Here is a 22982-nt window from a genome sequence, read left to right as displayed (position 1 = left end):
AGAAACCACACAACTTCACTATACAATGTTTATTTGCATTAAATGTTAGTTACTGCATTTTAAATGTCTGTACAGTGATCAGTTCCCTTTATAATCCATCAAAGTCAGTACAGTTGACAATATTACTGCATTCAGGAAAACACACCATATAACGAAAACAGTTGCATCATATATGAAATTGAATATGTTATAAAAACATGATTGTATACACACAATTTCAGTTATTGCATCAGTGCATATTTAGCAGCATAGATTGCCAAAAGGCACATAGTAAGTGAAACAGGAGGTGAAAAAAACAGCAACTTAATTGAAATTATTTGTAGAACAGAGTTTAAACAAGTCAAAATGAATTATGCAGTGGTTATGTCCCTTGAGAATTAAGACCATATGCTATTTCAAACGCTTTACTAACTCAGATTTCTTGAACAGTAAAATACGTGTATTGGACCCACGGTGAAGTACAAAAAAAATGATGAAGAAAAGAGAGGTGCAAAGCAGCTTTCTACTAGATCTGCTAATTGGTCGTCTACGTGTTGCAAAGGGATTAGGAACAAGCCGTATTGTTCATAGAGCAGATATATGGAATTTCATAATGAAAGTAACAATGCAGCCAGTCTACAACTCGAACTCTCAGTAGTGAGTGGAACTGCGTGATCATGGTTAACAGTTTATCTTATACATACATGAGTACTTTTTTAAAACAATTGCAGGTTATAAAATATACTGTTAGATGGTTTTATACTTAGCAAATTAACTGTGCTGGTACAATAACAGGAAGAACAATAAGTGCTTTCATTTTTCATTCATGCCAATATTCATAACAAAACCCCTTTAAAAAAAAAAAAAAAAAAAAAGTATATTGTCACACACCAAATATGTGCTTCATTCAATCTGAAGACACCAAGAGCAGCTGCGAGTTTTCAGTCCTATTGAGCTCATCTATTGGCTGAATCGGTCACATGACCATCATACTCTGGCAGACTGTTTCTGGAGTCACTGTTAACAAGAGAGAGCTGAAGGATCCTGCGTCTCCATCGCCCCACCACGGCCTCCCCTCGCTAAAGAGGTTGGATGGATGCTGGTGACTTGGCTTTTCAATAGCAGTGGCATTTTTGTGCCTTCAAACATCTGTCCGTTCATCCTCAGAGGCTTCTCGGGAGGTTCTGCTGACACAAGAGGCTGTCGGTCTTCCTCTTCTGAGATTGCAAACACTGGTACCGTGACGTGGTCGTCCTCCACGCTTGATAGGTCACCTTGGTCCTGCTGCTGGCTGGAAGGGGCACCGCTGGTATCGGAGAGCGTGTTTGAGGTTGTAATTCCATTCGCTTGTGGTTTGGAGGACTCGGATGTGCCAGAGAGCAGACCAAAGCATGGAGTGTTGAAACGGGTGCGTCGGAGGTTGCTGGTGGAGTTGAGCCGTCGCTGGCGCTGGGCAGGTTGAGTCAGGGGGTACGAGGCGTTGCTCATGAAGGAGTCGGAGTGGCAGCTGTTGGCAGGACTATGAAGAGGAGCATCAGAAAGGACCTTTCCCCTTCCAGTGTCTGTAGCTGTGCTTGGGAGTCCCTGAGTGCACATTGTCACAGTTTAAAAAAAAAAAAAAAAAAAAAAAAAAAAAAAAAAGACAAACTTTGAAAAACTTGAATAACATTTTTACACTGTATAAAGCAGTTCTACTAGACACTATAGCTCTACTTACACTATATTAGCAGTTATTTGTTGTTAGATGCTATTTATGCTAATAAATAGTGGCAGATACTATTTACACCTCAGTATTGTTATACATTAACAGGATGCAATAATAACAGTGTAAATTATATTTATTAAAATTATTAAAGTACCCCTGAAGTCAATAATTTTATCACTTAAATCTCATCTTTGATCACCAAAATTACATATTTAAATGTTTTTTTCCTGTGTTAATTAGCCCCGCCTCCACTCACTTGCACGAGCTCAGAAATCCACTTGGTCAATTTACTGAGGTAAAAGCTGCACAGCGGTATCGCTTTTTACAACGTCGGACATATAACGGTAATTAATATGATTAGTGTTTTGCTTGACTACGTTATCAAACAGCTAATAATGTGTTGCTAACGTTACATAAACCATGTTCACATTTACGAGTCAGACAGCTGTCTTCTAACAATCAGCATCCTTACAAATGCTTTGAACAACTCAGAACGTCAGTGGAGAAAGGCATATTGTTCATCATAATATCGTAATATGGATCATATACCCCCCATATTGCTAAATCTATCCGATTTTTCATATCAACAGAAAAATATACCGGGATAACCCTCTTTTGAGACTCCCTTGCGCAGTCAGTTAATGATATGCTAAAGACCGCCGACACGCTGACTTGATTGGTTACTAGGTCATTTGTGACGTCAGAAACACCAGCGATTTCAAAACGCGGGTTTGAGACTGTCTTTGGTTTACTGCAGTTTTACTCAGCAATGGTATTGACTTATGAATATGCACATGGTTTGTCTTAAAAATTTATTAAAAACACCACATAGACATATAGACAACATTAAAAACTTGATTTTTACCACAGGAGGACTTTATGGATGGCGCCTTATTAGGACAAAAAGCCCTCTCTGCACCTACCTCTAACCCTACCCGATAAATACTTCATTATTAAACACTTGTTAGGCACTTTATGTCCACTTTTTAAAATATTTTCTTAATTTTTATTGAAAATAAATACCTTTCCTATTTGATATGTGATGGAAAAATGGGAGAAGAGCGAGTTCGGCAAAAGGTGGATTTGAACTCGGGCCGATTGCATCAAAAGATGCTTCCACGCACAATACTCATTACGGCCTATGCCACTGCAGACGTTGAGTGGTGCGCGTCTTTTTTAATCTTGTGTGGCCTAACCAGACATTGTTGGGCAGAGTTAGTGTAAATAGCCTTTGCCAACAAGACAGGCTATTTACACTTGGTGTACACTTGGTGTAAATAGACACTTACAGGTTCTGACCATAGGCTCATATTTAAAACTTAAAGCTTTTAATTTGTCTTTCATTTTAATCCTTCACAAAATGTACATACCAGGTTTGTGATGACAACATTAATAATACTTGGAAGTTATAGTTCGCAAAATACAAAATAATTTGTACTTTGTATTGCAGACACTGAACACTGGAGTAATGGCTTCTGAAAATTCAGCTTTGCCTTCACAGAAATAAATTATATTTTAAAATATATTCAAATATAAAAGTTATTTTAAATTGTATTTCAGTTTAATAATAATAATAATAATAATAATAATATTATTATTTCACAGTTTTACTGTACTTTTAACCAGTATTGATGAACATCAGACACTTCTTAGTATACCTTACAGCATGACAAAAACCACACTTGTACCATGGACATCGAAAGCAATTGATTTTTTTGCCACCGCCTATGCTTGCATACTTGAATAAAACAAAAAGTGATAAAACAATAATGATGAATGTTCCTCATCATTGTCATCATGGATTGGTAAGATTTTTAAATGTTTTTGAAACCGTAAGGGCCGGTTCACACAGAACGTGTTCAGTGTGAGGTCAGTGGAACGAAAAAAAGTGCAAGGTCTAGAGATGCGTTTTTTTAAAAGTTGAACTTATTTTAACTTGAGTGCCGTGTTTTTAGAATGCCGAATAATATGCAAGACCTGAGCACAAAAGTTAAAGACATCTATCTAGCGCATGTTTACATTGATAAACAATGGAAAAGTAGCACAGTGGAATAGAAAAACGCATTCTGTGTGAACGGCGCATATATTGGTCTGAATGATAGGTTGCCAATCTTACAAATTTGTACTGTCGATTGACTTGACTAAAAACACAATTTCTATAAATACCTCACTAATGAAAATTTAATCAGACCTCATTACTCACACTGTCCACCAGCTTGGTGAAAGGGCTGTTTGCGTTCCAGCTGCACCATTTCCTATGGAGTTGAGGAAGAGGAGGAAGAAGATCCTGGAAAGTTCGGACACTCCATGCTCGAGGTCGTGCGCTCTTTGTCACAGTAGGCAATGCTGGATCTGGAGTTGGCCAGTCGAAGGGGCGGCTGGGTCCCGTGTCACTGTGTCTCAGGAAACGCTCTCGTTGCTTCAAAAGAGAACAAATTTAGAAGATGAAGATTCTTTATAACTGATAACCCTATAAAAACCCTCTTTGGTGGAATGAATACTTGATATGCACTACTAATTCCTTAGATTACTACTCGTCAGGCACTTTATATATTATATTATATTATATTATATTATATATAAAAATTTAAAATAAATAAACTTTCTGAAAAAGTGATCACTGTTTCCACAAAAATATTAAGCAGCACAACTGTTTTCAACATTGATAATAAAAAGAAATGTTTCTTGATCATCAAATCAGCACATTAGAATGATTTCTGAAGGATCATGTGACACTGAAGACTGGAGTAATGATGCTGAAAATTCAGCTTCACCATCGCAGGGATATTATGTTATGTTAAAACACGTGTTAAAATGTGTTCACCACTTTCATCAAAAAGGAATTCTCACAAGAGGTATTATCAAATATTTGAGGAAACGGAAATCCATTAACATTGTACAACATAATCCATAATACCACTATAATTAGCTTGATAATACAATTAATTAGTCAGGAAAGTGGCTTACAAATTTCACACACTGGGCTTCATTAATGGTCAAAATCACTGACTCCATGTTACATTTTCTAATGAGCAAACTTGCGTTAGTGTAAATTAACTAATAAATGTGGGACTTTGGCTTTCAGTGCAGTATGAACCTGCTGAAGTCAGTGAAGCTATATCTAGAGAGACCAACTGTTGCTTTAGGAGTTGCTTTATTAGGATTAAAAAGGATTTCTCCTGTTCTCTCGAGCAGTTTCAGATGCCGTGGCAGAGACAGTAATCTAAATGGGGTCCACGTCAAGCAAAGGCCTCCAAATGTGTCAGTCAGCTGTTAATTGGACATGTGCGGCGTGTGGGTGAGTATCAGAAGGGGTTTTCTCATCAGTAGGAGTTTGACAGTCCTCACACATGATCTCTTACAGCTCCCCATGTCTAGACGAGTATTATGCAGGGTTTAATCTTGAGCTGTTCTGGCATTGTTCCATAAATTAACCAAGACAATACCAAATTGTCTGGCGGTGGGCAAAGGCAAAAACAAATAAGGATAAAGAAACTACAGAGCCAAACAGTTAGCAGGAACCCAGCCGGACACCACAGAGACGCAGGTTTCTGATTCTTCTCAAACCTCCTTGGATGAACACACAGCTTGGCAAATTTTTCATGCCACATTTCAGAGCCAAAGCAGCATGGACCACACACACACACACACACACACACACACACACACACACAGAGAGAGAGAACTGGAGCTGGGAAATTGGCTACAGACGTATAGCATTCATTAGTCAGAGCTATTAGTGGGCCAGCTCCCCCTCCGGCTGCCAGAGCCTCTGCGTCCCAGCAGCCTCTAGTGAAGAGCTACTTCTCTGCCCCTCATCCAGCACATCATCACACACCACGAAGCTTGGCCTTTATCAGTGTACTACACTGCACCAGCTATTCATGCTGAAAACAATTCAGTGTCACGAAGAACGCTTGAAACTACCAAGCAAAAGTAAACAGAGAGTATCAAACAATTCCAGTACTAAGAGAACAATGAAAGCACCATTTTAAAAAATATAAAATATATCAGAGTGATCTTCCAATGTATTTGGACTCTTTGCATTAGACAACAAACTTATCAAACCAAGTGGCATCTGGAAAAAAAAAAAAAAAAAAAGTGCACAAGTTATTTATTCAAAACTAACTTCACTTTTTTAAAATCACTTATTCATTCATTCAATTTATTTTGTGATTTCAGTGGATGAATAAGGTCATTTTCCTGAAGTTCAGTCACACAGGTGGAGAAAGTCTGAAAACCACTCTGCTGAAATTTTTTTTTGTCATCCTCTGATTACTGCATTATTTTAAATAGGAAAAAAAAATAAATTAAGAGTAATAAAGATGAGAATGAAAAATAAATAAAAATAAGACACAGCTTAAAACGGAAAATATTTGTAAACACAGGAATGTACAAATGTAATAAGAAATATAAAAATAATATAAAAAATACTTTTTAAAATTTTTGAATATCTATTGTTTTATACTTTATAACAAACTTTCATTTAAAGCTTTCTTTCATTCAAATAAAAGTTATTTGGTTTAATATTTTGCTATCCTACACAATGACATTCATACATTAAGAGGGGCTTAATGTGGAAAAAAATATTTAATATAAAAATATTTATTCAAAAGTTTAGGCTCAGTAAGTTTTTGTTTTGTTAAGAAATGTTTCTTGAGCACCAAATCAGCATATTAGAATGATTTCTAAACGATCATGTGACACTGAAGACTGGAGTAATGATGCTGAAAATTCAGTTTTGCCATCACAGGAATAAATTACATTTTAAAATATATTAAAATAGAAAACAGCAAAAATATTTCACAATATTACCGTTTTTACTGTATTTTTGATTAAACAATTGGGGAGCAGAAGAGACTTCTTTCAAAAACATTGAAAAATCTTACCAACCCCAAACTTCTGAATGGTAGTATATATGCAAAATATATCAAAGTTTCTCATCTATTTCTAGATGTAGAAAATGTAGAAGAAGAATCAGATACTCACAGTGTGTGGAGAGAAAGGCAGTTGGGCTGAGCTGGGTGTAGAGGCGATGACAAAAACCTCATCTGTGCCCAGCTCTAATTCAGTAAGACCACTGGAGAACAGCTGCAGATCACCCTTCTCTGACACGTCACAAGCTTCAGAGCACAACACAGTAAACATGTGGAATGTCATATTTAGAAAATCACTTTAAATACTTCAGTTTAACACATATATAAACAGCTAAATAACTGTTTACATTTGTCATGGTGCCAAAAAAAAAAAAGCTGAGTGACTCAATGCTTATTTGAAGGTTAAATGGAATAAGTTCTCTAGCTGGTACAATTGGACTAAACTAAAGAGAGGGGGATTTTCTGATTTAGAGCTTAGTATAAAGCCAGTGTAAGTACCCTTTACTGCATTATATTCTCAACCTCCCATTAAGATAAAGTGACTTCATACATTTGTGTTTAGGAAATATACATGGCTCAGCCGAAAAAATTAGTTTTTTTTTTTCTTCTTCTCCATTTCATTTGAAAAGGTTACTGCGGAACTTTCACAAAATCATATTGTCCCTCCTTAAGTCACACAGGTCATCAACAAATACAGGTTTAACGGATGGATCCACATGTTTAGGACTGGGAGTAATAGACATTTATCATTAATACTAATGATACTTATTGCAATTTGTTTTTTTATTATTATTGCACACTAATCTATAGAAGCTTGTTTCCGTCACAGAATAAAATAATTTAAAAGATAATCGCAACTTTTTATCTCACATTATTTCACGCAATTCTGACTTTATAACACACAATTGAGAGTGTATATCACGCAATTCTGAGAAAAAATTGTGAGATAAAAAGTCAAAATTACCTTTTTATTTTTTATTCAGTGGCGGAAACAAGCTTCCATACTAAAGAGAATTAAATCAAAAGTTCCATCTGTGATTTTTTTTCCGATTTTATATTAGTAGTAAACGGGTGCAGTATCCACAGAAATAGAAAAACCTCACACATAATTTTCATATTATTATTTCACATATAATTTTGCATATTATTTCACAATGAAATGCACCTTGCTGTTTCTATTGAAACATATTAAAAAAATTGGCATTGTGTTGTTTCAAATGCAGTTATTTCCAGGTGGTTCAAATACAGAAGGAAACTCACATTTCAGCAAGCTACACCCTAATGGAGCTCTGGTAGTCTTGCGGTATTGTTCTTGAATTTCAGTAATTTAGCCTTTTATCTGTTCCTAGAAGAGCCAAATTATTCTCAAATGTATAGGTTCACATAGGGGACAAATGAACTCAGCAGCCTTACCGAAAGGAACCCAGTGACCCTAAAGTTCACTTCATCTGACAACATCAATGAAGAAAACAATAAATCTGGGGGAAAGAGAGGGGTAGGAAGAGAGAGAAAGCGAGATCGATTCATGGACTGAGGGAGTGATATGGAAGGGAAAATAAAATGAGCTACATGTAGATGCATAACAATGACATACTAAGCACCTGTATGGGACAGACCGCGGTTTAGGGAATGGTTGTTGTTGTCGTTCACTGTACCCAGCTGCTGCTCCAAGTGATTAGGAAAAACCATCTGCAGTTCACTCACATCTGCCGCTGAATTTAGCACTCCTTCTGGAACCTACAACACAATACCTCACATTATTTCTACATAAACAGACAGGGACCAAAATTAACACTTGCCAAGCACCAAATGACAGTACAAACTGAATACTCGCCACCAGAAAGCAAATGAGGAACACAATCTATATTATATTATATATATATATATATATATATATATATATATATATATATCATATTTTTTATATATCATGTTTTGACTTTACCTCTGAGCTGATGGAAGAGGAAGCATTGGCTCCTTTCGCACATAGTTTCGGTCTGGGAAAGCAACAGAATGCAAAAAACATTATCGTGTTTGTTTGTAAAGGGATAGTTCACCCAAAAATGAAAATTCTGTCATCATTTACTCACCCTCAAGTTGATCCAAACCTGTATGAATTGTGTTGTTCTGTTTAACACAAAAGAAGATATTTTTAAGAATGTTCGTATTCAAATAGTTGCTGGTCCCCATTGACTTCCATAGTAGGAAAAAAAAATATAATATTACCGACATTCTTCAAAATATCTTCTTTTAATTTCCACAGAACAAAGAAACTCATATAGGTTTGGAACAACTTGCGGGTGAGTAAATGACAGAATTTTCATTTTTGGGTGAACTATCCCTTTAATTACTGTTATTGGTCATCAAGTTTTCTATTAAATTATTAAATGACTGTTTACTTCTCTCAGCTGAACGACATTCAAATATCTGCTATAAATTCTGGTAGGACACATGGTGAGAACTCATTTCTAGTATGCTCACAGTAACCACTGCAATTTGGTAGGAGTAAGTTGCAGGGTGAACCGGAAATTTCATCCGTCTGATTTATGCTGTGAAATCGAATATAATTGCATTTTGTGCCTCTGAAGCCTAGGGAGGTCAGATCATCAGTAAAGAAATTTAATTTGCTGAAGAAATTCATAACCAGACAGTAATATTAGCACAATACTCCACAGGGAACAGTTGAAAATAATAGCCTCACCACCTGTTCATTATTAAAATAAAATTTCATTATAAAATGAAATTAATAATAAAATAAATTAAAGTTCATGATACTAAAAGAACTTTATACTTTTATACTTTTTACTTTTTATACTGTATACTAAAATGTATACTTTTACACTGGGATATATTGGATTATTACAATATACCTGCAGGCAATTTTGCTATTCGATTAAGCAGAATGAATGGGATATATATATATATATATATATATATATATATATATATATATATATATATATATATATATATATATATATATTCCTTATAAACCCTTTGTTATGATCCATAGCAATGGACTGTGGGATGTCAGTAGTCTTTGGTGTTAGCTTGCACGACATGGTCACAGTGTGAAGTTCATAAAAAGCAAACGCCACTAAATGGCAAATGTGCTTTAAGTCTCTAAACAAACAAGGTATATTAAAATATCGCAATATATTTTGCATACAATTTTCTAATATATAAACAGGTCTGTATTGTTAAAAGCCAAACATTTGTTGGAAATCCTAAATTCTGCAAACAAACAAACAAGCATACAAACAAATAAATTCCGTTTGCAATAATAACATTTAGAAATGTCTCTGTTTACACCTGTTATTAAAATATGTCTTCAATGTAATTGGATCACCCAAGATGTATGTTAATACGAGGTGTAAACAGCATTTGAAAAGATCAATTTTTTTTCATAAATCAGTTCTGTAGGTGTCAAAAGTCACGCTGTTATTTCCACTGGGACCAACAAAGAATGAATCTTACATGATGGATTCTTTGAAAAATCATGCTTGTGTTTTAACAAACAATTGAAACATCTTTGAAGACAACTGGTCTCTCGTATTCTTTATTCTACCCTTTCTCTCGGCTTCTTATATTTCTTCCGCTTTCTTTTCTCTCTATTGTGTGACTGCACCTCGCTTTTGTGCATTTAGTTTAATGCCAGGTGCGGCACCATGAACATGCTCAGGTATGAATAGTGTTTTAACATCAAAGAGTTTCCGAAAAAGAAGAAGAAAGACTTGATTTAAGCTACCAACAATGGTGAAAAATACTTCCAGCTGTGTCAACACCAACTCATCTGACTTAAGTTGTCACGGACATGGTACTGTGTATGTGACAAATGACTAAGTGACTAGTGACTAATGTCTTTGTCACTTTTGATCTGTTTAATGCATCATATAAAATCTTTCTGAATAAAATTATTAATGTATCTGAATAAAAGTATAAATTTCTTTAAAAAAAAAAATCTGCATGTCCTTCTTTCTTCAGTCGAAAAAAAATTAAGGTTTTAGATGAAAATATTCCAGGATTATTCTCCTTATAGTGGACTTCAATTGGCCCCAAATGGTTGAAGGTCAAAATTACAGTTTCAGTGCAGCTTCAAATGGCTTTAACGATAACAGATGAGGAATAAGGGTCTTATCTAGCGAAACGATTGGTCATTTTCTAAAAAATGTTTTAAAAATATATACATTTTAACCATAGACACTCGTCTTGAACTAGCTCTCTTCTTCTTTTTCTCAATTAGAATTCCGGCTGTGTAGACGCTGCTAAGTGTATTACTGCTCTCCACAGGTCAAAGTTTGAACTAAATTGTCATATACAATATGCTTGTGCAAGTATATAACAATTATTTCAAACTTTGACCTGTGGAGGGCAGTAATACAAGTGTAGAAGCGTCTACACTGCCGGAATTCTAATAGAGAAGAAGAAGAAGAGAGCTAGTTCAAGACGAGCGTTTATGGTTAAAACGTATATAATTTTTTATTTTTTTTAGAAAATGACCGATTGTTTCGCTAGATAAGACCCTTATTTCTCGTCTGGTATCGTTTAAAGCCCTTTGAAGCTGCACTGAAACTGTCATTTTGACCATTAACCGTTTGGGGCCAACTTAAGTCCACTATAAGGAGAATAATCCTGGAATTTTTTCATCAAAAACCTTAATTTCTTTTCGACTGAAGAAAGAAGGACACGGACATCTTGGATGACATGGGGGTGAGTAAATTATCAGGAAATTTTTATTTGAAAGTGGACTAATCCTTTAAGTCAGATATGTTTGCATGGCTGCGATGTAATTTCAGGATCAAATACAAATAAATCTCTCCACCTGTAGAAGAAACCTCATTACCTGAAAATCACGCAGAGGATGCCAGCAAGGGCCACAGCAAACACGACTGTTCCACTCACTGCACCAAGCAGTGCACCAGTTCTGCTGTCCGAGTTCAATACCGATCTCTGCTGTTGGGTTGTGGATGCCTGTGTTTGATTCTGATAATGGAAGAGGAGAGCGAAACCACGGCCCCAGTGGGTAGTGGTTATCAACTCCATGATGACCTCCACCATGTCATTGTCAGACCCAAACACCAACTGGCTGCTAGAAGGGCGTCTAGAACCGCAGAATCGGGAGGAGAAGGTGATGAGATCAGATATGTAGAGGACATCATGAGGACAGGCATCAATCAAAGGTGGCTGGGTCTCAGGGCTCACAGCTTCATCCGTTTCTGTTGCTGTAGGTGGACTTGTGGAGATCAAGTCACTGGCTGCTCTTGATGCCTGAGGTGAAACAGAATTTCTGTCTTCAACTGGCTGCTCTCCGGATAATGGAAGAGACCGCTGTGGAGCCGAGGAGGAATCGGACAGCATTTTGGCAGAATTGGAAACTTTGGTCATCTCCATTTTGGAGGACTGCTCTTGGATAACCACTTGCTTGACCTCCTCTCTGTGTGTGGACTGGGGTTCCTTCAGACTCCCAAGGCTTTTTGATACCAGCGCGCCACCATCATTCAGTACCTCGTCCACAACGGTGGTGGTGTATCTTGCAGGACTGTTATGGCTCTCAAAGACATCAAAATCAAACATCTCCATGATTAGCTGGTGACCAACAGGCACAAAGAACTGCCACACACAGTGAGTTCCAGATGAATAGTTATATGGAAAGCCAGGTGACAGAATGAGGCCCTGCACATCCACAGCATCCACCTTGGCTCCACAGTCAAAGTAAACCTAAAGACCAAAGACAAAAAGCATCAGATGCATTTCCACTGTCACAGCCTGGAACCAAACAGCATTGATACATGATTAATTAGGATTACAAACAGGAACACAAGACAGGATGTTTTCGATTTGTCATCGAATTAATTCGAAAATTAATTCTCTGTCATCGATTTTTTCGATGATAGAATATTTTCTACTATCTAACTTAAAGACTACATCAAATCAAAACCATACATACTTCATTTTTGGAGCAAATCCGTGATTTCTTTTTTACCAAACTTCCTGTTTCAACAAGAAACGCTGGTTTGCAACCAGGGGGCTGGAGCCCATAGGAGGCCTTAGCAGACATTCAAGGAGGTTTAAGATGACTTAAAATTATATAAAGTAAGACAAAACAAGCTTTAAAATAAGCTAAAGTAACTAAGAAAATCTAAAATTTTAAATGTACCCCCTCAGCAAGAAGAACCTGTGTTCCTACAGTCTTACAGTACTGTATGAGGTAGCCTATTTTGAAAAGCGTGATTTGTAGAGCTGGAAAAGTCATGTCAAATAATAAAGTGTTAAAGTGCCATCAGCATTTTTAAAATGAATATACATTTTAATAGTTATGCAAAGGTGTAAAATAGTTTATTAGGTTGAAACTGAGGTAGAAATATATATTTTTAAAAGTCCTTATCTAGCAAATCACAAAAGACCTGAAGAGTCATGTAAATTGATTATTAAATTGATTAAAAGTAGGAGTGTTAATAGATTTAAATAAGTTTTGAAAACAAAATTAGGGCTAGGGGGAGTTAATTGTTGTGAACAATGGGGGCTTTTGAAGTCAAAAACGTTGAGAAGCACAGATCTAGATGCATCAAGCCGTACGACACAGTAAAAGAATATGACATTTAGATAATAATCATCATATTGTACAAATTAGACATTCTTGCACATTAACAAGTAGAAAAATCTCCCTTGCGTGACACTATCTGCAACGCTTTTCATGTGGAGCCCAAAGAGTTGCATGGCATTTGTTGAGCGGTGCACTTACTTTATAGCAGGACATATAAAGATAGCTTTGCATGGTAGCAAAAGAAAGACTTAACAAATGGGAATTTCTGCACCACTTGAATTTAGATTAAGATAAACATGTTCAACATGTAAGAAAATTATAATGCACTTAATGTAGAATGTTCAAGATAATTCTTCCCAGAACCTGCACTCCAGGGGTTAAAGCTACGGTCCTAAAACATCTTAATAGGCCAGTGGTTGTTCTAGCATCAAAAGTTCAAGAGGATGGCATGAGTTCAACAAACCAACGGGAAAGTCTTTGGCACTGCTCGGTTCGTTCGATGCAGCATTAAACATCGGTAAACAATTTTGGCAGCCGTTCTTGGTCTGATGGTTAGTCGTTAGATGCTATAAAACTACATAAAACATTGCCCTATTTTGATCGTTTCAGTGCAATAACAACAGACAGCTGTAAAAGAAACCCACCAAGAAACAAAACTAAATGTTCTGTTCAGAAAATTAGCTTCGGTCTGCCTCTCCCAAACCTGAACTATTCAACCCTTCCTCCTTCATCGGGTATCAAAGCTGGATATGCTGGCTGCTTTGCTAACCCCAGGGAGGTATTCCTTCAGACATGCTGTTCGTAATATCTCACAGGTGTGCTGGATGAGGGGACCTCGGTATAATTAAAGGCAGATGGGAATCAGGGCTAGACCACTCCAAACCAGACCTTGGCAGGGGTCTGTTTGTTTATTGGGCTTCCTGTTGGCACTGGTTCTGGACTGTGGGATGGAATAAAAGAACTGCAAGACCTCAACAACGCCAGACAGGTAACAAGCCTAGCCCCAGGTGATGGCATTATGCAGGACAAAAAGTGAAATTAAAAAAAAAAATGAGCTGGTTTACTTTTTAAAGACACATTCCTAGTTTTATTGTGCTCAATATATTAGTCAACAAGAAATGTTTGTCTCCAAAATCTTTCATGAAAATGTTAAAACATGCACTGCCTCTCTGAAAATACTTTCCTTTTCGGCTGATATGACCAGGCAAAAGAAAATAATGTTAACCAGTAACCAAATATGACCTATTTGGACATTGTTTTAGACTGCTGTTGATTTTTAAAATCTTGTCTAAAATGTATGCAGCATTTTAATGTTAGTTAATATAATAAAGGTTGTAATAATTTTAACAAAAAAGGATAGATTTAAAAGACAATTGAGAAAACATTAACTTCGGGATGCTCTGAGGGATCCACATTATACTATCCCAGAAGTTAGAGTCTTATTATTTTCATCCTCACCTTAATTGATGGCAAACTCCAAACTTTTGATTGGTAGTGTATAATCAAAACAAGGCAGGCTGAGGTAACGTTAGCATTTACTTTGTAGATGCATCATTTTTAATCAGGCTATGGATTTGAGACCCCACCCAGCCCCCCAAAAAACATGTCTTGTTGGAGGACAAAGCAAAATCAGTGCAAAAGTCATCTTAGGCCCTGTTTACACCTGGTATTAAGATGCGTTTTGGTCAATCGGAATACAAGTAGACGAGGCAGACACATACCCGTTTACATCTGGTGTTTTAATCCGTCTCTTTTGTCCACTTTCAACCACTTCTGTTCTGATGTCTTCAAGGGGAGGGTCTATGGTTGGGTAAATGTATAGGTTTTTTTGGATCTTCTGATCTAAAATAAGCTTGCGCAATTTACATATGAACGCACAGGGAGACGACGGAAAAACATACGGAGAGCATCAGCTTTCGTTTCTGCTCTGACAGCTGCAAGATCACAATGAACACGGTGAGTGCGAGTTAGAAAGCAGGAATGGTGCGAGAACATTGTGCTTGGTATGTTTTCATCTTCAAACTAAACTTGGGTCTTCAGCCGACAAAGTTGAATGTTTATGCATTAGGTCAGTAGGCGTCTTTTGTGGCTGTTCGAACACATTCGAACACGTGAACGTCCGCACTACGAAAGCAATCCGGTCAAATGCGTTTTCGACTACCTCTGGAAAGTTGGTTGAAAGTGGACAAGCTAAAAACATTTTAGACCCTGTTTACACCTGTATTTAGCGTCATCAACTTGTAACTCGATCGACTAAAACGCAGGTGTAAACAGGGCCTTAAATGGACAAGGCCACAATAAACAATCTCAGCTTAACAAGGTCAAAGTCGTTTTTAACTTCATACCGCCTTGTTTCTTCTGTGTACACTTCTACCCTTGATTCTCAGCCCATACTTTTCTCCATTCAGACTGTTTATCAAACTCAGCTAACAGAGATCAGTTGGTCAAAGCCTCATGCTGTCCAGAGTTTACCTCAGGTTCATGTGCTACTACACTAATAATTGCATGCCTGACATTTGAGCCGGTCAAATGCCACTCGCTGCTGGGATGTAAAGTAAGCCGATTTCAGGTTAGCACAACAGTAAAGTTAAGCAATGCACATGAATATGTGAGACAGAGAACAAACTAAACTGGAACAAGAGGTGAAAAAAAGGTTCAAGACAAGCATGTAGGGTTATTCAAAACAGAAATAGGGGAAATGCAATTGGTTAAGGTCCATGTTTCAGTGAAGTGTGCTGAAGAGGTTTGTCATTCAACCAAACCACCCAGATGCCCTTAGAAAACCATTTGGTTCAGCAAGTCCAACATGATCGTGTCTAATTCCGAAAGACAACAAAAAAGAAAACTTTGGCAGTGATTTGCGAGATTTTTGTAAGTACCTCCCTCTCTATTCGAACAAATAGAATTGGGTCATTACAGTGGCTCCACCATAATACTGGACTATCTGCTGGTTAGGGCAGTGTACCATGCATGGTAGACTTCACATGAATGGCGTCCAAAGTACCACAGTGTGGAATAGGAAATAGGACATTCTTATAATGCCAAACATCCCAGCTCTGTTACATCATCATCCCGCACTGGCATGGCATAATTAGTAAAGTTGTCTTTTCTCCCACAGGGGACATTGGAAGGCTTCGCTGTTTGGTTAGATAGCATTTTAATGAAACGAGGGTAATAAGTAGAGGCATTTACATAAGGTCCCGCTGGTTATCGTGCCCCAGTTGTGCTACATCAAAAGTAAAACCAACTACTATTTTAACTATCCATTGCAATTTCAAACGGCACAGCATGATCTAGAAAAATATGAAACACAAAGGTAACAATGGAAAAAGAAAATGGCATGGAACCAGTCCACAAGAAATTAGGGCACCATGAACCCTGGAGGCAGATTATAGAAACACTATAAAGAGGAAGGTATAAAATAAGACTAGGTGATATGAGCATTTCTTCATGTGTAGCCTTCGCAAGTCCGGAAATGACAATACGTGATAGTCATGGGGCTTTCCCATACAATCTAAATCCAGACACAGATATCAATGCAATGTAGTAATCACAATTTGCTACAGTGATGCAAAACAAGGCAATGTCTCTTATGATAAAATACAGTAAAAATACAGTAAACATTGTGAGATTGTGAAATATTACTACAATTTAAAATAACTGTTTTCTATTTGAATATATTTATTCATTATTTATTCTTGTGATGAAAAAGCTGAATTATTAACAGCCATTACTCCAGTCTTCAGGGTCACATGATCCTTCAGAAATCATTCTAATATGCTGATTTGGTGCTTTAAGAAACAGTTCTTACTATCAATGTTGAAAACAATTGGGTTTTTTAATATTTTTGTCAAAACCTCGACGTTGATTTTTCTTTGAAGAATAGAAAGTTCAAAAGATTTATTTGAAATAAAATGGGGGCATTTATTTGAAATAAAAATATTATGTAACATTATAAATGTATGTACTGTCATTTTGGATCAATTTAATGTCCTTACTGAATAAAATTATTCCTTCCTTTCTTTCTTTCAAAAAAAAAAAAAAAAAAATCTTACCCCAAACTTTTGAACAGTAGTGTATATTATAGTGTATATTATTATTATTATCCTATTATTTGACCCTTTTCTGTTTGTTTTATTCTATTTGAATTACATAATCTGCTCCTTCTGTAAACTGCTGATGCAACAGCAATTCTTGAACTGAAAAACAAGACTCCTGCACTTTTAACACCAACAAACTGTAGCTGACTCATTGAATGAGTGTGAGTAAAACAGTGCCAGATAAACTCACAGCTGTCGTAGGGAACAGCAGATTTCGCAGTAAGGGCTGCAATGTGAAAAACACCACGCTGAAACTTCCTCTTGTATTTGATAGGTTACACACATCTGTCCCTTCATTCCCCCGTACAGTAAACATGTCAGTTCATAACCTCTGTTCTTATTGTAAAAAAATTAATTCTCTGCTTGTCTCACCAACATTATCTGTACTTAAAGGTTTTGAAGAGAAAAACGTGACTGGGTATGAAACGTGAGAAGTCAAATAAGCTGGTAAACTGAAAGTTTATATCTAGCTCTTTTCCTGGTCTCTTTTGTACTGTAGAGTATTTTCACAACAGAAGTTTTAGAGATAATATGAGCTGACAATATGACTACTGAAATTGTGCAAGCAGAGAGCTTAAGTAAGCCCCTTTTGCCACACACACACACACACACACACACACACAAACACCCCTGTGAGTCCCCCATAAACATGCTATGGGCCCCTGTAAGGGGGCTGGGAGAGGAGCACAGCTATTTATTGGTTGTGAAAAGTGAGACTGTTCCAGGCACTATCGAGCCCAGAGCACAGAGAGCCTGTGATGATGTGTTACAACCGGTTACATCAGTCATAGCTTGCCACTGGACACTGAGGCCAGCAGGACAGGAAGATGACAATATTTCACAATAATTTTTTGATGAAAACAACAGTGGTAGCTGCTGCACATCGCTTTACACTGCACAAAGAAACAGATTTTTATTAAACAGAGAACTTCATTAAGTAATAATGTAACTGAAACCAATGAATGAACACTAATAGTCAATAAAATGAATCCTCGAAAAGGATATGAAAAGTTGGTACAAGTTAACAGTACACTAAAAGCAAATGGAACCCACAACCAGTGAAACTAATGTACTCAGTGCTCAATATTTATACTTTGCCAAAAATTGTATATACAACACACATATTATATTATATATATATATATATATATAAATAATTTTTTTTTAAGTCCCTGTGTAGTCAATTTTGTCCCTTAAAACACATCTTTGATCACCGAAATGACATATTTAGATGTTTTTTCCTATGAAAATAATTTCTTCATGCCTTAAAATAGCTTGAATTTTATTCATCTAGTATGCACGGAACCATGAATATGCAAATTAGGCCCGCCTCCACACAATCGCACAAGCTCAGAATATCTGATCCACCCGGTCAACTTTACTGTAGTGAACGCTACATGAAATGCTGTGGAAGTGGAAATACTTGTTTAAATCAGCCATATATGTTTGAACCAGAAACTGGTTCAGAAGAAGAGAAAGAGCGAATTAGAATGGAAATGCATTTTATGCATTGCTCTCTACATCGGACACATAACGGTAATTGATATGATTAGCCTTTGTTATCAAACAGCTAAAAATGTGTTGCTAATTTTACATAAACCATGTTCCCATTTGCCATCTCAGAGTCAGACAGCTGCCTTCTAAAAATCAGCATCCTTAGAAATGCTTTGAACAACTCAGAACATCAGAGGAAAAAAGGTATATAGTTAATCAAAACATTGTAATTTACATAATTTACATAATTCACCTGTTACATTGCTAAATGTACCTGATTTGTTATATCAGCAGAAAAATATACCGGGATAACCTGGCTTCTCGAGATGCCCCTGCTTCACAGCATAATTAATGACATGCTAAAGACCACCCGCACGTTTACGGGATTGGTTACAACATATTTGTGACATGGAGAACAGGAGCGATTTCAAACCGCGTTTTTGAAACTGTCTTTGGTAAACTTTAGTTTTAAGGAGAAAATACTCAGCAATGGTGCTGACTGATGAATTTGCATATGGTTTGTATTAAAAACGCCACATAGACATATAAACGACAATTAAAAATACAATTACATTAATTACATTTTCAAATTAGAAATCATCCAAGATTATTCTGATTCAAATGTAATTAATGTAATTATTTTTTTATTCTAGGTTATTTTTTCTTACAAATGTATAATTATTAATTATATATTTATAGCTTATAACCTAGATGTAGTTCACTTATTTTGCACTTAATAGGAGGTTTGCATGCATTATAATTATAAAATTATGTTTAAAATAGTTAAATATGGAGTACATCATTTCAGGACACTGTTGTGACAATTACACAAATGTGCCAAATCAGTGAAATTTTTTTTCTTTCTTTTTCCAGATTTTCCCAGAGCAACCCTGAAAAAGTTTATAATAGTTGTTTGCTCCCAGGCCATAGCTGTCACTGGAATAATTCTACTGTATTTCTTGTAGTCACTCTCCACAAATCATTCAAAACAGTTACTCTGAAATTTCCAAATTCACACAGAATGTAGTCTGTTGGCCAGGAAATGCACATTAGTGGTTCGCTCCCATTAAAACTGTTATGAGTGGCTTTCTCCATTCTCAGGGGGCAGGGTGAAAATGTCAGAATTGTGTGGGTGTGATACAGCATTATTGGTGGGGTGAGGTTGAATAATTGAGAGAAATCACTCACAGGAGCTGCAAATGCTCTGCATAGATATGTGAACACAAATACATGCATGCCACACCAACTCAAGAATAAGAGCAATTCATTGTCTAAAATATTGATGACTTCTAGAGCAAGACCTGCACGAACACACTCTGTCATTGCTGAGATCAATACATGACATATATCTTAACCTATATCTTAGATTACATAATAATGAAGTTTTTTATATATATAATTTTCATCTGATTGTGAGGGTCATGCAGCAAATTCCAAACTTGATTTGCACAGTTCTGAAAATCAAGTTAATTCAAGAGGACAAAGGAAGCATTTAGAGGGGCCAGATAATTGCAGAGACGTTGAGGTGCACACACGCAGTAATTGAAGCTATGCACATCAACAATGCAATAAAGTCTTTGTTAACGGCTCAGGATTCTCAGAATTCACAGAGGAAGAGAGTCATGACTGAATCTGACAGTTCGTCACCTCATAAATAACCCATGTCCTTATGTCGCATGGTCGAGATGATGCAGACCTTTCCCAACAACAACAACAAAAAAGTTGTGCTTCATAGTATGGGATATACTGTATTCATCCCACCTTAAATTCCAACCCGATCTCACGGCAATTTGTACGTTTTTTATGAGGTGGCTAATTCGTACGACCTCACTCGTACGAATTCATACGTTTTTTGCTAAATTGTATTATACAAGTTCCCAAATTCGTATGAATTCATACGAATGACCTACCCCTAACCCCGTCCCTAAACCTACCCATCACTGGGGTTTAGACAAATCATATGAATTCGTACGAGTGAGGTCATATGAATTTGTACGAATTAGCCACCTCGTAAAATACCGTTGTATTTCGGTAATAGCGTTGTAAATTCTGATATTTCTGAAATAATTTACTCACTCTCATGTCGAAACCTGTATGACTTTCTTTCTTCTGTGGAACATATTTAAGAATGTTGACTTGCTGACTTTCACACACTGACTTTCATTGTATGGACAAAAAAATACTGAGAGAAAATAATGTTTTATTGTGTGCCACAGAAGAAATAAACACTTAAGAGTTTTTTGTTTTAAGGGGGTCTTTACACAACACCATTTTAAACTAAAAACGGGAAACTTTTTATGCACTTTGACCATTCATTTACATGCCAACAGTGTTTGGGGGCCTGAAAACGCAAACTTCTGAAAACAGGTTTCAAATTGCATGTTCTTGAAAATTATACTGTTATCATCTCTGTGTAAATTTGTGAAAACGGTGACACAAATTCATGCACATGGGTATTACGCGTTTAATCTGTAGGCGCATAGTGTTTCTTTACAAAGTGACAACGCCAACTACTGGCCTGGCATGCATAATACAGCGTTTTTAGTCATTTTCGCGGATCCGTGTGAATGAGGATCGTTTTGACAACGTTGTTGTCTATATACAAAATTTTTCAAAAATGTGAAGGAAAAACTGTTCTGTTTTAGTACATCTTTTTCATGTAAACATACCCTAAATGAAGGAAAATTACTGCACCTTTAAAGATTAAAATAGTCTCATAAAGGGTCAGGCAATATTTATCTCAGTATATAATACAGTATCTCTCTCTGCACTACTACTAAATAAATCACATCCATGCCTGGGAAGGGAATAAGTATTGGTGAAAGACAGCATGTGGAATTGACCACAGAGCAATGTGTTTAATTACATGAGTGGAGCACGTTTTCTACAGGAATCTGGTAATCACCTCAAAAACACAATAAGCTTCTCCTCAACACATATTTCCCAAACTCTCTATTTCCTAGCATTGAGAAGCTACATAAACCGTGTACAGCCTTAGTGATGAGACCTGATAGAGTATGCAAAGGAGCTTAAGTGAAGGGAATATGAATGGCACAACATCAAAGGCCCTGCCATTCAGTTCTGATCTATGGCTGTTCAAATAACCAGGTCTGAGAAACCAGTCAAGAATAAACTGCTAGTGACTGCAAGTGCTGTGACACTGAATGTAAAGCGTACATGTACATTTCTTTTTTGTTTCATAAAATCTTTAACAACTCAATTCTTTCCTAAACAAAATTGGTCTGTTGTGACAACGAGATGATGCAACTATGTATTTAATGCAACTATATAGCCTGTTATGTTTGATGCAGACAGGTTCCCAAAATGATACAATTTGCTGAGCAAAAAAAGAAAAAAGGTTTTCAAATATGAATAATATTTTAAAGTAAAACTGATTCACTAATAATAATAATAATATTCTAAACTACCAATGCAGATACTTATACCAACATTTTCACAAAAGAATTGCAGCCTTGTAGTGTTTTTCTTTTTTGCAAATCTCTGTACTGTTACACCAACTATACATTTTTTACTTTAAGCCCCACAAAAAAGTAAAGAACCGAAAACATTTTGATCATAGAAGATGCAATTATGTCATTTAATGTATTTTGGATAACTTAATAGATCTTTAAAAAAAAAAAAAAAAAAAAAATGTTCATTTAATTTTCTATTTTTTAATTTATTTGTTTATGATTTGAGCTCACGGAACCATCTGATGCGGAACCGCTGGCCCGTGCTGAACTGACCCCGCTCAGCCCAACTCTCTGCCAGAACCGACCCGGACCACACAACAAGCTGCTCCACATTTCATCACAACACCTTCCCCAAACTTCCGAATTAAATTCCCCTCAAACCAAGGGACGTAATATTTTGAAGTTGTTTTAACTTCTACATACTTCATATAGTGCACTATATAGTGCATACTATAATCCTTGCTGTAAACATTTTGACAAGCCGAAACAAACCGCAGACAAACAAAAGGGAAAGTGTGCTACTGCCACACACTTGTACTCACTTTTTGCGTAAAGCATCCAGTCACCCACAGAAGGCAGAGTGTCATGTACACCCCCGTCCTTGTCAGTCCGCGAAGCCCCATTTTAGTCACTTCAGCTCGGCCAGAGACGCTCACAAGACTCGTCCTCTCCCTCTCTCCATTCACCTGAGGGAACGCGGTAGCGCGCCTTCATAAAGCGTGGACACGCACGCAGCACCAGCGGAGGTCTGGCGGTGCGCGTTCACGACTACTGCACAGATCAAATAGACATCAGCGGGGAGAGTGAGAG

At 36.7% G+C, this 22982-nt stretch overlaps 1 protein-coding gene across 1 annotated transcript; it reads right to left on the bottom strand.

Moving 5' to 3' along the window:
- Window positions 1-14: 14 nt before the first annotated feature.
- Window positions 15-22965, bottom strand: si:dkey-112e17.1 (uncharacterized). The gene is made up of 7 exons (XM_051894164.1): window positions 22715-22965; window positions 11405-12279; window positions 8507-8558; window positions 8163-8298; window positions 6674-6807; window positions 3888-4103; window positions 15-1563 (listed from the first exon to the last, which is right to left on the bottom strand). Exons 1-7 carry the CDS (start codon window positions 22793-22795, stop codon window positions 1000-1002), a joined length of 2058 nt encoding a protein of 685 aa, XP_051750124.1. The 5' UTR covers window positions 22796-22965; the 3' UTR covers window positions 15-999.
- Window positions 22966-22982: the final 17 nt, after the last annotated feature.

The sequence above is a fragment of the Ctenopharyngodon idella genome, chromosome 5, assembly GCF_019924925.1.
Source record: "Ctenopharyngodon idella isolate HZGC_01 chromosome 5, HZGC01, whole genome shotgun sequence".
NCBI lineage: Eukaryota > Metazoa > Chordata > Actinopteri > Cypriniformes > Xenocyprididae > Ctenopharyngodon > Ctenopharyngodon idella.
This window is presented reverse-complemented; position numbering and strand designations above follow the sequence as displayed.